The sequence below is a fragment of the Camelus ferus genome, chromosome 11, assembly GCF_009834535.1.
Source record: "Camelus ferus isolate YT-003-E chromosome 11, BCGSAC_Cfer_1.0, whole genome shotgun sequence".
Lineage (NCBI taxonomy): Eukaryota > Metazoa > Chordata > Mammalia > Artiodactyla > Camelidae > Camelus > Camelus ferus.
The window spans coordinates 61,455,574-61,471,487 of NC_045706.1; the positions used below are offsets into that span (position 1 = coordinate 61,455,574).

The 15,914-nt window shown below is 44.1% G+C and overlaps 1 protein-coding gene across 3 annotated transcripts in view; it reads right to left on the reverse strand.

Moving 5' to 3' along the window:
• TMEM273 (transmembrane protein 273) overlaps window positions 1-15,914 on the reverse strand; it is a 54,623-nt gene that overhangs the window by 17,097 nt on the left and 21,612 nt on the right. The window contains exons 4-5 of one of the 3 annotated variants that reach the window (XM_014562634.2): window positions 15,428-15,458; window positions 5,163-6,329 (exon numbers count right to left, since the gene is read on the reverse strand). The exons of 1 other annotated variant lie outside the window; for it this stretch is intronic. In XM_014562634.2, the coding sequence (XP_014418120.2) occupies window positions 6,305-6,329; window positions 15,428-15,458 (56 nt within the window). In that variant the 3' untranslated portion in view covers window positions 5,163-6,304. Of the gene's footprint in view, window positions 1-5,162; window positions 6,330-15,427; window positions 15,459-15,914 lie in introns of those variants that run through there. One more of the 3 variants, XR_004324049.1, reaches the window with a different exon arrangement.

The window sequence follows — 15,914 nt, forward strand, 5'->3', positions numbered from 1 at the left end:
GCCAATGCTGCAGTTGAAGTCTGAAGGCTGTATGCTGGCCAAATTCCCTCTTACTCCAGGGCAATCTGTCTTTTGTTCGTCAGGCCTTCAACTGATTGGATGAGGCCCACCCTCATCATGAGAGGCAATCTGCTTTACTTCAAAGTCCACCAATTTAAATATTAATCTCATCCAAAAACACCATCACAGAAACATCCAGAATAATGTCTGCCCGCACATCCAGACACTGTGGCCCAGCCAAGTTGACACAAAATTAACCATCACACCACATCCCTTTAATTTGGCCAGATTTGATCTTCAAATTCTCTCTCAATGGCAGGACAGCTGCTGGAATCTCTGCCCAGCTCTTTTTAGCCTTCCAGCTGTGGTCCTCCACTGAGCGCCTTGGCAATTTCACCCTGCACATGCCCAGTTTAGAAGTCAGCCAAGGATGTAAGGGAAATTTTAAAGCAGATTTCGGGGCTCCACCTCTAAGGCTGCTTCCTTTAGAGGATTGTTCTCCTAAATTTGTGGCCACTATGACAGCTTCAAGTCCCAATCTTTGTTTTCCCATCCCAGTAAGACAGCCACTTTCTGCTTAAACTGTTCTATTGCCCTGTTCGCCGTGTAGACTGGATGTGCCCTCAGGAGCAGAGCCGGATAAATGAGGAGGCTACCTTCTTCTTTCTAGGGTCAGGTTCCCTCCTCCATCTGCTGTAGGGGGCTCTGCGGTGCCTTTCCATTTGGTATTACTTCATTGTATTTTGTACTGAGCCTATAATATTATTAGGAGAAGGGTTTGAATGATACACTCCTCTGTTATTTCCAGCTTCAGAATCCCTCAGGATTTTTATTTTGCTTTGTTTTTTCATATTTTAACATTTCCAAGCAAAGAAATATTTTTGTACTAGTATTTTCAAAATTTTCAGATTTTTATTTGACTGGGGTCAGTAAAAGTAGAGCACATAATCTCAATCCTTTATAATCTGTTGAGATTATTTTTGCTTCTCTGTGGCCTAATGGAAGATCCCAACTTGACATGTTGATGCTTGGAGAGCTGGTTTAAAACTTCCCGCTACTTCCCTCTGTGGGTACTATGCTTTATTTTTATTTCAGAGCTATGTTGTCAGGTACACAAAGCTTCATGATGCTTTTAATATCACTGTCAAATATCCTTCTCTGTCTTTTGTCTAGCTTTTTACTTGAATTCAGTTTTTTCCTGATATTACTCTTTTTACATCTGTCATATTTTTTGTTAGCATTTGCCTGGTATAACTTTTTTCATCCCTTTATTTTTAATCTTATTGTAGTTTTTGCTTCAATTATGTTTATAATAGCATGCAGCCGAATTTTTAAGTCAAAATAAATGTTTGTTTTAAGTGGGTGAATTTAGTGATTTTAACTAATTCACATTTATTTTTATGTAATTATGCTTATTTTTGCTACCCTGATTTGTTATCTGTTTATGATACTTTCTTGTTTATTCCTCCCCTTCTGACAGCCTCTTCCTCCTCCTTCTGCTTTTTCTCTTTCTCTTTTTTTATTTCCTCCTGCCCTGTGGCTTGTAATTGCTTGTAACTGTTTCCCATCCTCCCCTTATCTTTTTTTTTTTTTTTTTTAAATTCTAGGACTCTTCCTGAATTTGCAGTATACAAATTCAGTACTATATTTTTCTATCAATATTGAGAATTCATCAATATTCTATATTATGTCCCTGAGCAATATAGTGATCTTACATCTGTCCCTTCTTTTTCTCTCGTATGACCACCCATATTGAGGTCAGGTGGAATTCTGATGTATAGTAACAGTACCACAATTTTTATAACAATCATTACTTATTTAAACTTAAATATAAATTTTACTAATTTCTTTGCTCACTGCTACTTTTTTTTAATCTCACATATTCCTCTTAAGTCAGTTTTCATTGTGCTGAAGTTCATCTTCTAAGCATTGTTTTTTTTCAGAAAAAAGTTTTGGATAGTCAATTTTTTGAGGTTTTTGATTTCTTTTTCCTCTTCACTTGAATGGTAGTTTGTTTGGGTATTGAATACTACATTGCCTAAACATTTCCCCTGAGAATTTTGAAAATATTGCTTCTCCATCTTCTTTCATTCAGTTCTACAAATAAGAAGTCTAATTTTAGTCACATTCTCATATTTTTATAGGTCATTGGATTTCTATGTTCTTGGTCCTCTCAAATTTTACTTTGATTTTTCTGGATATAGTCAGTTTTGCATTTATCTCACTAGATCCTTGCTTTTAGGTCAAGTTCTGGTATCTTTCTGCAGCTCTGGTCCATTTCATTCTCTGTCTTTTTATATGTCCTTTTTTGCTGTTGTTGTTCTGCCTGCTCTCCCCGTCTAGAACATCTAGTAAATGAGTATTAGGACTTCTGGGTCTTTCCTTATATCTCTGAACTTCTATTTCATATACTCACTTACTATCTTCCTACTTTGCAAAGAAAACAGACTGCACAAATCCAGACAAGCAAACAGCAGAACACTATGTATCACAGAATCCTGCACTTCCTCCCGCACAGCATAGACCCAGGCACAGGGGTTGTTTTGCCCTTCCTTAGCTTCGCCATGGTCTTTTCTACTCCTGGCTATTGGCAGACCGGGTTCCAGAATGTTCCACCCTCCTCCCTGACTCAGACTCCTCCCATCCAGGCTGGGAGATCACTCTGCTAGCAACTAGGATTTTCTCTTTTTCTGGGCTCCAACAACACATCTCCAAAGCAATCCTTGCTTACCCCGTTTGCCTGCAGTTTCCCCTACTTAAGGACCACATCTCTGTCCCCTGTTTTTTTTCCCATAGTGTCTGATAATAGGTAACATTGATAGGACATTTAGAAGTTTTGGACACTGTTCAAAGCTGTGCCACATCTAATAACTCATCAGGGAATCCTGGCAACTCTCTGTGGTCACCAGCTCCAGGTGACAGATGAGGAAACTAAGACAAAGTTGAGGGCCTAGCCGGAGGTCACCCACAGGGAGTAAGTGACACACAGGAGGGGTTAGAGCTCAGCCATCTAGATGAGAACCCTTGTTCTTAATTCCATCAGCGAGGAGCCCAGTGGTTGTTACACTGAGCGCACCTACATCTAAAAAAGCTAGGCTTGGACATGCAGATACAATTTAAATGGATGAAGTGTCCACAAAGCCTGGACTGAGAAAGATTTTTCCTGTCCTATTGTGTCTGATTTTCCTCCTGAGATCAGCCTTTCCTCACGACCTCAGCCCCACTTCTGCCCAACCTGAATGAGCACAGATCAAGGCCTGATGTGGAGGTAGGAGGCATCAAGGCCACCTGACTTCCCAGGGCTGACGGAGGTGAGGGGAGCATCATCACATCAGCGGCAGGTGGAGTCACCTGGATGATGGGGCAGAGTCCTCAGAACGTCTCCCCTTGGGGCAAGTCTACTGGGGACGCAGAGCTGAGCCCTTGCTGCTGGCTGCAAACGCCCCATCAGAATATGCTTAGGGTAATCCTTGGATGTGGTTTTAATTCTTTGTTGGTTGGTCAACCACTGTGCTTGACTCACAATTTGTTGCCGGTGATTAAGAACCATCTCCTGATTTAAACTCAGGAAAGAACAACAACGACAAAAAAAATCAGAAACCCATTGAAAGACTTCCTTATGGGCTTTTTTTTTTTTTTTTTTTTTTTTTTTGCTAAGAAAATACTGCGAGCTCTGACCCACTTCCCTGGTGGCCTACATGCCGGTGTCCTGAGAGCTTCACATGCATCACCTTATTTAATGCTGACAAAGATCCCACAGGGAAGGTGCAGCTATTACATTTTACAAATGAGGAAACTGAGGCACAGCAAAGGTAAATAATGTGTCCTGCTCACAAAGCGGCATTTGGCTTCAAAGCCTACATACTCTACACCGCGCAGAGAGGGGACCATCCCAAACCCATCCGTCCTCTGCATCTTTGCTGCCAGCAGGCACTCCACCCCCAGCCACGCTCACCCTTTGCTTGGACTGGGGCAAGGACACCAAGCATGGCCCTAGGGGTCTGTAGCGTGATATTGACATGTCATGCCTCCTTTGAAGATCAGAATAACTCTGACACTTTAATCTCCATCTGCCTAACTTGTTTCCTACTTCTCAGCTGTCTCCAAACTTGGATGACGGAAAGGACCATTATTTACTCACTTATTCAACCCCCCATGTATTCTATGATAGACTATATCAGAATTCTATGATATGCATACTTTTAACACAAAGAGATTACATACATGTATTTATTTAATTTTTATGTGTTGATTTTACTCTACAGATTCAATGTAAATATGTTTCTAATTTATGGATCTAGAGATTGATACCTATTTGGAATTTGATGATCTTGCCAGATAACCCTCTTACATCTCACCGTCTCCTCCAGGTGCTGAGTCTTGGAGGCAGCAAACCACCACTCTGCCTTTAGATCCTGGCAGGCTGCTGCCATCTGTGGCTTTATCCACCCATGTAGGGATGGCTTTTCCTTCTGGTGTCATCTGTCCTTTTGCCTTTGGGCAGGGTGTTCTGCCTGTTGAGATGGGCTGTCTGGGATCTGTATGTGTTCTGAGGGCCCCAAGGCCTACTGGACTGGGAGGGGCAGGGTTTATCCGAGCCCCTGGCCTCTGCTAGCATTCTTCCAAACCATGAGGTGGGGCAGTGAGAATGACCCTCACTCAAGACAGTGCACACACAGACACAATGATTTCTTGTGGATGCTTCAAAACCACATCCAAGAGCCCTTGCCCAATGGCACCTCTATCCCCGGAAGCTGATCCCATGGAGAGGGGCTGTTGAAAGAGGCATCAGAGGGCTTCCAGTAGGACTGCCACAGAAAGAAGTCACTGAGTTTGGATATGGGGTGTCAGCCAAGGAGACCAACTGCATAGACCTCCCCAGCCCATTCCGGCTCCCACAGCACATCTGCCTCTACAAGCTGAAGACCCTGGTCTTCAGACACTGTTTCTTCACACAGGGGACCTTGTGTGGAGCTCAAACAAAGCCTGAGCCCAGGAGTGGTGCTGGGAAAATGTGCCATGCATGACGTGGGGTCGGGGAGAGGACCCCACGTTCTCTTGTGTCTATAGAAATTAAAATGATTCCAGAGAACCCAGAAGCATTCACCTTCCATTCACAACCAGATGTCTTAATTAAAATGATGTTAAAGGAAGCAAATCAATTAACAGATACCTTACAAGATGGTTTATTCTATCTTCCACACAGAAAATTGCTGACGAGTTATCACATTACCGCTTTAGGTTATCAGTTAACAAAGGCTGCTAATGAACTACATTGTTATCAAGTCAGATAAAAGACGCCCTGGGAATCCAGGCAAATTATTATAACACAGCACTTTGTTTTAAAAGATAGCTCAGCTCTCATCGCATACAAGGAGAGTAATCCAAGGGGAACCAGTCTGCACAGCCACCCAGATTTCTGTTGAATTAAAAGGCCAACAGTGTTCCATAACGGAGTGGAAATACAAGGTTAATATTACATGGAGATAAACATGAGTGGGGTCTGGGCCACAGAGCCTTAGGTTTACGGCAATAATAAAAAGATGTGAGTTTCCTAAGTCTCTGCCAGTTGCATTGTCCGTGATCAGGTATGCACATTGTAATAGTCACCACAAAATCTAAAAGCATATTAATAATCCCTTGCATTTGTACAGCTCTCTACAAGGCAGGCGTCTGCTTTGTCCTTTAAACCTTTGTTGGCTCCACTGTTTGCAGAGCCAACATCCTCCCACTCCAGCCATTTCATCCTTTGGAAGGTCTATCTTTCATTCGCAGGGATGAAGACTGCCCCATGGTTGCCATGTTTCAGGGCCCCTGAATTTTGACAGGGAGATTCTTCTGGCAGCTAAGAAAGTGAGGTCAGCAGTTCTGGAAAATGCTGCCCACCTGTTAGTAAGATGGTGATGCTAAAAAGACTGTAGCCCTGAGTTTGCTTCTTATTCCATGAGCCGTTTGCTGCAGGTAGATTCCATTGCCATGGACACAACGCCATCACGGAGCGTGACCAGCTCTGACATGGGAACCAGGATAGGCAGGGAAGATTTCCTGGCTTCCATCTTTTTTCACTGCTGGAAAGAGTGCTCATGCATCCCTCTGTGCCCTCAGTTTCTTGCAGAAGAGAAGCAATATTTTCCTTTGAGACAGAAGCACTGTCATAGATTCTGTTCCTTCTATTATTTGCCCTGGATTTTGAGTTCCATGCAAAGGTCCATTACCAGCTTTGGATGCTTAAATTCAAGTCTCCAAGACTGCAATCTTGGGCAGCAGTCCAGGCTGCCGATCCCCTCCCGAAGAGGTTGCTCACTCAGAGCTCAATCACTGCTGCATTTCTGGAAAGGAAAAGAACCATCTGGGAGACTTACTGACAGAGTGACTATGTTCTAACTAATCATGGCGTACGCCTAGGCAACCCACACAGTTAAACGGGTATGAAAGAGCCCATCAGCCAATCCTAGCAAAGTGGAACAGGTCCTCGTGCAACATAGAAAGGGACCTGAAGACCAGCGGCTCTAGGTGAAGGGGAGAGTTTTTCAGATCGAGCACAACCTAGAGGTTTTTTCTGCCAGATCAAAGCCACACAACTTCATCCACTTTGGTGACAAAAAGGGAAGAAGTCATTCCATTGCCTGATCTTGGCATTGATCTTGATCTTGGCATTGACCTTGGCATTCCGTTGGCATTGATCTGAACAGGTGCTACAAGGAACAAGGTAGACAGACCTACGAGAATGTAACTAGAAACTGATACCTTCACGTCTGAACTATATGCTGTTACAGAGGATGAGACTTCTCCGTACTTAGTGGACCAGTTTTGACAGGAGGGAATGGCAGCATAGACATACATTAAAAACTAGGAACACAGAAGAAAAGATGGACACCAAACTAGACCCTGATACAGAAAATCTTGGGCTGAAAGTCAGGCAGAGAACCTGCTGTGGCCACTCTTGGCCAAGGGTGTCACCAACACTTTCATGTGGAGATCAAATTTACACCAACAATTCATGGCAGTTTCACATCAACATTATCCACAGATCTAATAGCTGGGCACATTTATGCCAACACTGCATACTTGTTTATGCCATTTCATTGTGCGTCTTCAGTCCCAATATCTTGACGTCTGACATTTCCCCAGGAGAGAAGGGGCAGAAACAGCAGACAGACAGGGCAGGATGAAGCATCAATGGGATGAGCCAAGACAACATCCATAAAAAGGACAGCATATGCATAGCGAACACCCCGTGTGGAGGACGAAGGGCTCAGGTTGGGGTCAGGGTTACAAAGCTTGATGGCAGCAGAGCCAACATGGAAGACAAGCAAGGCAAGGATAGTGAGAGAGAGGAGGAAGAAAGGATTCAAAGCCTCAAATGCGGTCAGGGTTTTGTGTTTCTCCTTTAAAGGATGGTGGGTCCAGAAAAACAAAGAGTTTGAGTTGGCTACTCTGGAGGTCCGGGAGCTCAACAGAAAGTTTATCCCTCCTATTATCTTTACAAAGTCTTGAGTTAAAAGGGTCCCTTTGGGTGTTGCTAATGAGAGGATCTAAAGTATCTGGAATAGCCAGCATTTGCACCTGAGATACTGATGCCAGAGAAGATGGGAAGACCAGGAGAGCAGCTGCGTCCCACCCCTGATGTCCCGGAGCTGGGAAGTGGCACCCGTGAGCTACCCCACTGAGGAACTGTTCTCTGACAGGATAGAGATTCCTCTACAGATGGGTGCACCACCAGCCCCTAGATAATCAGACACAATCTATAGGGAAAGATTAGCTGGACAGACGCTGGGACAGCACCTGCTGGCAGGACTAGTAAGTGAATCAGGCTGCGGACCTGGGCTGGGTATCAAGGGAAAGAGAAAGAGACTTTTGGAGACTCTGGGATTATAGTGGCTGCTTACACCCAAATCTTCCACCCCATCCTCCAAAAATCATACAGACCAACAAGAAGAGAAGGAGAAAAATAAACTTAACTGGTAACAAGGGTGCCTATATTTCCTGGTTTGCCTGGGACCATTCCAGGGTAGATCTGCTGAGGATAAGTTAATGCCTGCTAATGCTGAAAGTCTCTTGACCAAATCCCACACACTTTCCTGACTTTGAAAACTCAGTAAAATAGGAATTGATGAGTGTTTCCTTAACATGATGAAAACATGTGTACCTGGTTCTAAAGCTAACACCTCACTTAATGAAAACCACTAGTGGATTTTCCACCAAGATCAGGAACATGACAGGGATACTCACACTGTATTGGTGGTTTTAGCCAATGCAGTCAGAGAGGAGGAAACAATTAGAGACTTAAGAATTAGGAGAGAAGATCTATAATTTGGCAGATGACATGATATGATGAAAACTCAAGGAGCTCCAGAAGAAAACAAACAAAACTATAAAAGCATTCAATAAGGCAGCTGCTATCATGTTAACACACCAAAAAAAAAAAAAATTCATAGGCAATCTATTACCAAGTAGGAGACATAATGGGACGTTCCATTTACAAAAGAAACAAAACCATAAAATATTTAGGAATAAACTTGACCAGAAATGTGAAAAATCCATAAGGGTAAAATACAAAAGCTCTCCTAAGACACACACAAAAACACAGACTTGTAAAATATACATATTTCTTGTCCATGAAGGACTGCTTACTGTCATAAAGAAGTCAATCGTCTTCAAATTAATACATGAACGTAATTCAATCCCAGTGAAAATAGTAAGATGTTTGTTTCTGTAGCTACATTCTGAAACTGACTGTAAAGCTTGTATGGAAAAACAAACACACAAGAACAGCTAGAAAAGAAAACCAGGGTGCGTGGGAAGCAGCCCCGCCAGGTAACAGGCTTTCTTGATGCCACCACACAAGTGTGGTAATAGCACGTGAATAATCATAAATATCATTGGAGAATAATACAAAATCTAGAAATAGTCCAAGTATACGTGGAAATTTAGAACAGGAGAAAGATGTCAAATAAAACGCTGGGGAAAGTAGGGTGTTTTAAAAATGATATTGAAATAAGTGGATTGCTATTTGGGAAAAAAATAAAATTGGATCTATGTCTCATACCACACACCACACCAAATGAATCAGAGATCCAAATAAAAATAAACCCACGTGAGAACCAGAATTATATATATATATGTATATTTATTTATTTATTTATATTTATATATACATAGGTGTATATATAAATATTTATCTAATTTTATAAAAATTATATATATGCAGAAAAATTTTAATTAAATATATTTTTGTAAAAGGAACACAGAAAGGATAAAGTGGGAATATTGAGATTAATCACGTCAAAGCAGTGGGTGGGAGCAGGGTGGAGAGGACAGAAAGAGAGTAAAATGTCTCTGAGTTTACCTGTTTACGTTTTTAGTTTTGAACCAGATACGTGATTTACATATGCAAAAATAAAATTAAACTCAAAGGATTAAGAAAGGAGACATAAAATAGCATATGCACTGAAACAAACATCTCTCACTCTGTATCAAGTTGATAGCATAACCACACTGAGAGAATAATTCAATTTGAACACAATGCTCTGTTCACATGGAGGGCTCAGTTCTAAGAACAAAAAGAAATTTTTAAGCGAGTTTGTAGTTGTATAGTGTTGTAATCCTGGAAGTACATATTTAGTGCATATTATAGGATGGAGCAAATGGGTAAAAATATTTATACAGTTGGGTAATAGGGTTTTCACTTTAGAGGAAGCAAAGTAGAAATACAAAATAAGAACTCTTAAGAAGACACTTATGGTATTGAGTTTTTAATTTAAATATACATTTGCTATAGCAACACTATTTACAATAACCAAGACATGGAAACAACCTAAATGTCTTATCTACAGATGAATGGATAAAGAAGCTGTGGTGTATTTATACAATGGAATACTATTCAGCCATATAAAAGAATGAAATATTGCCATTTACAGCAACACAGATGGACTTAGAGATTATCATATGAAGTGCATTAAGTCAGACCAAGAAAGACAAATATATGATATCACTTATATGCGGAATCCAAAAAAATTTTCAAATTTCACTTACAAACCAGAAATAGATTCACAGACATAGAAAAGAAACTATGGTTACCAAAGGGGAAAGGCAGGTGCGGGGAGGGATATATTAGGAGTTTGTGATTAACAGATACACATTACTATATATAAAACAGATAAACAACAAGGACCTACTGCATAGCATAGGGAACTATATTCAATTTCTTGTAATAATCTATAATGGAAAAGAATCTGAAAAATATCTATTTATATATGCATGTATATGTATAACTGAATCACTTCGCTGTATACCTGAAGCTAACATTGTAAATGAACTACACTTCAATAAAAAAATTAAATAAATAAATAGGCATTTGCTGACTGTCCGTTAAGAGGGCTGGTAGACGATGATGCCTGAATGTCCCTGAGCACTCACTGTGCCCAGATCTTGGTTTCTAAAAGCTATTCCACATCAGAAAGAAGGAGGAGGAAGAGAAGGAAGAAAACACGGATCTAGGGAAAATGGGTGACTCCAGGTCTGGACAGGGACAGTACAAGGTGAGCCTGGGACACTGTGTTGTGCCACAAGTCTAGGAAATGCTCAACAACTACTGGGATCCTGTCTAAAGCCACCAAGAAGTGACCTGTACTGACAACTTGGGACAATGTGAGCATCAAAAAGATTCATGATGGTGATGAATTATAATGCATTGAAGTCCGTAAAAGAAAGAGAAAAGGAGAAAGGACGGTCTTTTTTGTAGAAGAATGCCAGCTATTAAATGTAGGAGGAATGCTGGAATTAGAAACTCAGCTCTCTGTAATCCTCAGTGCAGTAACTGATTCAAACATGGACATGGAATAGATGTTAAATCACTGGGTAAAGAATTGCTCGGGTCAGGATGTTCTTAAGGTCTCAAATTCGATTATTTACTAATTACAAAGGGGGGATTTTCTCTCTACAGTACAGAGATCTAGCTGACACTTCCTTAAAAAGCAATCAAAAGCAGTATCACCAACAGTAAGTGAGCCTGGCGTCGTGTGCCTCCGGATGCACTGAATGCAATTCACTGAAAGATACACATGCAATGTCACCTCTGCAGTAATCCTGACAAAATTCTCAATGCGAATCTACTCAGGAGGGAATTGGCCAATCTGGAAAACGGGACAGCATACAAGATGACTGGCTGAGGTACTTCAAAATCGACAATGCTGCTGAGAGAGAAGGCAACATCGAGAGAGACTTAAAAAAAAAGAGACAAAATCAAAGACAATGGCTCCTGACTTGGAAAAACAGAGCTCTAAAAGATACTTGTGAAACTGATCGGAGAAATTTGAATACGGGCTGCGTAATTGATGATACTATCGAATTAACATCCATTTCCATTCTTGGTAAATAAAATACAGTAAAATTAAATAAAATAGAAAATAAAATTTAATTATCTTGCTGTTAAAACCCAGGTTTCTTAGCTCTAATCAGGCAAATGCCCCACAGCTTCATTTAAAATCTTGTCAGAGTACCACTGTTTTAGGGTTTTTCTGCACATGTCCCAAAGAGATGCTGATTCCTGGTCTCACAGCCTTCCTGGCACAAGGACTTCTAAAGGACCATGGCTAGCAATCCCCCTCTCTTCCTGTGGGAGGCGCTCAGGGGAGCCGCCAGCCAGTGCAGGAGACCAGAGGGACTGCCTTTCCTCCTTTCAGTAAGAGCCATTGGATCCCTCTTACAACTCACCTTTCAGAGAAACCGAATTTTAACCTGCAGAACTGGAGGACAGGATGTTCACTAAATCATTCCTAGGTGACAGCACATGCAAAGTTCCGCTACAGGAGAACAGCTTGCTTGGCCCTAGCTTTTTCTTTCAGGTCTAACTTCTTCCTGACTCAAGCCTGACTCCATCTAGTGTCAGTTTTGGAAACTTGAATTGTGTCTCCCTTCTCTGTAGAGGAGCTCCGACGTGATACGTGCCAAGAACAGTTCCCTGTACACGGTTGGGGAATGGATGCGGGGAGAATGGGCGGGGGCAGAGTCCGGTCCAGCCATTAACTCCCAGCCACGCACTTCTCCCCCTCTTTCATTTCTTCCTTCCCTTCCTCCACCCGCTGCCTTCCTCCTGCACCCTTCTCCATCCTTTTCCTGCACGTCACTCTCACAATGTTTCAGCCTCGCCTGGATTATGTAAATTTCCTCCTATTGCTGCAATGTATTAAAATAATCCAGACCCTCCAAACACACACAAAACTGAGACACTCCTCTGACACGATCGATCATACATAGGAGCATAAAACCACAGTGATTGTTCATGCAACAAGGCTTTGAATTGGCGTGTGTGTTATTGTTCACAGCAACAGCTTCATGCGCACGCATGTGTGTGCCAGGCCTTCATTATGAGTCATCACTGCTTCTCCCAACCCCTCACCCCTCGCACGCACGCATGCATGCATGTCCGCACGCACCAGGATGAAGCAAGCACTGGGCTTTGTGAAATCCTTCAGATTTATGAATTCCAAACTAAGATGTCCCTGATTCAGGGTTTGCAACAGTTCTGGAAACTTTCAAGGGCACTGGAGCTTTCAAAACACAATGCCTTAATCCCACGGGCCCCCGGATGTGTGTGGGCTGTTTGGATGGCCAAGTCAGCATCTCTCACTGTGGGTGGTGACAAGATCACTCTGCTGGAATTTCCACCTGCCCACTCGATCGCCCTGACACAGGGCCTGAGCCGGCCACGGCAGCCTATGGCCACACGCCAGGGTGCCTCAGCCACCCAGCAGAGGGCCCCCGAGGCCACGCTGTGGGCAAAGTCTTTGCCATTGCAGGCACAGTCCATCCATCCCAAACTGTCCCCCATCCTGCACTCCCCACCACAGAGACCAGCTGGGCCCCCAAAGGCAGTGCAGGTTCTGGACCTGGGGTTCACCTTTGCATTCCCTCACCCCTGCCATCAAAAGCTAATCCTTCTCATCCTTCCAGACTCAGTCCGTGGCCTCCCACACCCCAGTCTGTCAAAAGCCCTGGTAGAAATCCCGATGAAGTTCAGTCTGCCTGATTCTACAGTGGGACAGTCTGGGGCAGCTCCAACCAGAGTAATCAGAGTATAGCCCTGGCTGAGCTGGGAGAACACCTTCCTGCAAGGGCTGGAAGAAGACAGAGCTTCCCCAGGGAGAAGGCACCCTTTAGGGTGAAGAAAGGGAGGGCATTAGCTGACCTGGAATTCCACTTTCCTGCATGAGTGGGTCATGAATTTGGTAGCAGTCGGGAGCTGTTCAGCACGTTTCTTTTAGAAAAAGAAACATGACAAGTTAGCCAGGGTGGGTCTGGGAGTGTGTGAGCGTGTGTGTGTGAGATGGGACACGTGGCCTCCGTGGTCCCCCAGTCTCAAAAGCCCCCAATTCCACCACACATTTCCAAAAGCCTCCTGGGGCTGGGGACCTGCCCCCCCCCCGGCTTTGAGAACCCCAGGTGCAAGAGGAGGTGACATTGTCAGTGAGAGGAGAGCTGTATGGCCACCCCAGGACCCAGAGACCACCGCCCACCACACCTAGGACGACCACATGCTCCGGTTTTCCCAGGATGGTCCGGGTTTATGCCCATCGTCCTGACATAATTATTAGTTGTGTCTCTTCTCCACTCTCAAAAAGTCCACATTTGATGGTAAGGTAAACAGTCACCCTATTCACACCTGTCTCCCCTAGGCCAGTGGGCTGGCCAGCCAGGTGGTGGAGGGGGAGGACAGGGGATGGGACAGAGAGAGAGAGACCGAAAAATACTGAGTCAGAAACAGAGAGGTGATGCTTGGAGACAGAGTTGATGAAACATCCTTTAGGGCCTCACAACTCAGAGATCATTGCCAGAAATCAGAACATCCGAAGGAGGGCAGATCCTCAAGAAAGTGAACTTCTTAGGAAAGTCCATTTCCAGCTCACCCCCTGGGCATCCCCCTGATCACAGTGTGCCACACCCTCATCTCTTCTTCATCCATGAATCCATCCATTCCTTCAAGAGACACTACTTTGTAAGTCCCAGGTCCCAGGGACTGACCGGAGGGGGAGACTGTGCTTCCGGTTCCTTCTCAAAGCCCACCACCCTGTCTCAGCCCAGATTCTACCCTGAATACCAGCCACTTCCTGAACATCTCTATTTGGAAGGCTTCAGAAGCCTCAGATTAACAGTGTTCAAAAAAGTAGTCGCCAACATACCCCCACGGCCCACTGCCCACACCTGATCTACCACCTACTCCTCCAAGGGCACCACCCAGCCAGGACTTCCCCCCCCCAGCAGATGCTGGCTGTTCTTGGATTCCTTCCTCTCCTCCTGCAGCATCTTCACTCTGCTCCCAGGTCTTGGGCCATCTGCATCCTTGGTATAGCTCAGATCCTTGCTCCCCCAGTGAACTTCTCCTCATCCTTCCACATACAGTCCCGGTCTCAACCTGTGCTCCCAGACATCCTGCTTCTTTGCTGGATAATGCACCCTTCTGCACCCCCAGGGCACAAAGCAACACACACTTAGCCCTGTCACAGCACCCCCTGGCCCCAATACCAGGCGACAAGGATCTATAATGTGTCCGTCTCCCCAGTAGACTGTAAGGGAAGCTGTCTTCTCTTTTCTTAATTCTCACCGCCTAGCCCACACCTTAATGCTCATTCATTCATTCACATCTGAGTATCATGAGTGCCTCCTCTGTTCTAGGCTCTGTGCTATGTGCTGGGGCTACAGAGATGAAGAGGATCCCACCTTAAAGGACCTTACATATTAAGGGGGAAACAGTCAAAAGAAATAGACAAATCGATATATCATATACTGTCAGCAAGTGGAAAGTACTATGAAGAAAAATAAGGCCAAGTAAGGGAAAGAGAATAACTGGAGAAGTGGGGAGAGGGTTCTATTTTAAGCAGGCTATCTAAGACAAAATGGTGACATGGAAAGCAGAGATGTGAAGGAAATGAAGGGCAAAGCTTGCAGCTATCTGGGCAAAAGCATTTCATATGACAGAAAACAGCAAGTGCAAAGGTCCTGAGGTAGTATTGTGCTTAGAGGCCATTAGCTTTATGAGGAAGAGCACTGAGGCTGGGTGGCAGCAGGCAAGCCAGGTAGCCTGGAGCAGAACACATGTGGCTTCCTAACTGGGTCATGGCAGGAGCTGAAGATGTCACCCTGAGAGTCAGGGATGCACTGGTGGCGGGGGAGGGGGGTGGAATCTGAGGGGGAGGGGAGATCCTAACTCTTGGTGTGCAGAAGCCAGCCCAAGCTCCCTTTGGTTACTGTACCCTGTGGGTCTCGTGCTCATGACACCTGCCTACTGCCCAAAGGAGGGGACCCAGGGTGCATTCTAGTCCCCTAGGAAACATTTCAAAGTGGAGAAAGGGGCTAGGATGTCAGGTGAGAGAATATAGATAAAACAGGAGGGAAAATGGTACCAGTCACAAGACAGCGGTGACCTTACCTTGGGGTTCTCTTCTTTAGCGAGATGGTGTCTAAACAGAGAAAGCAGGATATTAGGCAGGTAACTGAACAGGACCCTGTGGTGACTTCCCAGGACAGACCCCCTCCCCTATATCCTCTGCTGTTGCTTCTCTTTGAAGTACTCAGATAAGAGTATCTCATGTACATTTCCTGAGTTTTTCAGTTGCCAAAAACCACCACCAAAGGGAAGAAATTAACTACTTGATGATCGAGAGCACATGGCCCCCAGACCTCCTGGCGCCTAGGAGTTGACAGTGTTGGTCACCCTGTTACCTTTACATCAACCAAAGAATTGTGCACAAGCTGATCACATGCCCTGTGACCCCCTCCCTTACCTGGCCTTCAAGTAAACTTTGCTGAAACCTGTCAGGGAGTTCGGGGTTTTCTGGGGCATGAGCCACTCCATCCTCCTTGCTTGGCTCTGCCATAAACTTTCCTCTGCTCCAAACTGACATTTAGGTTTGTTT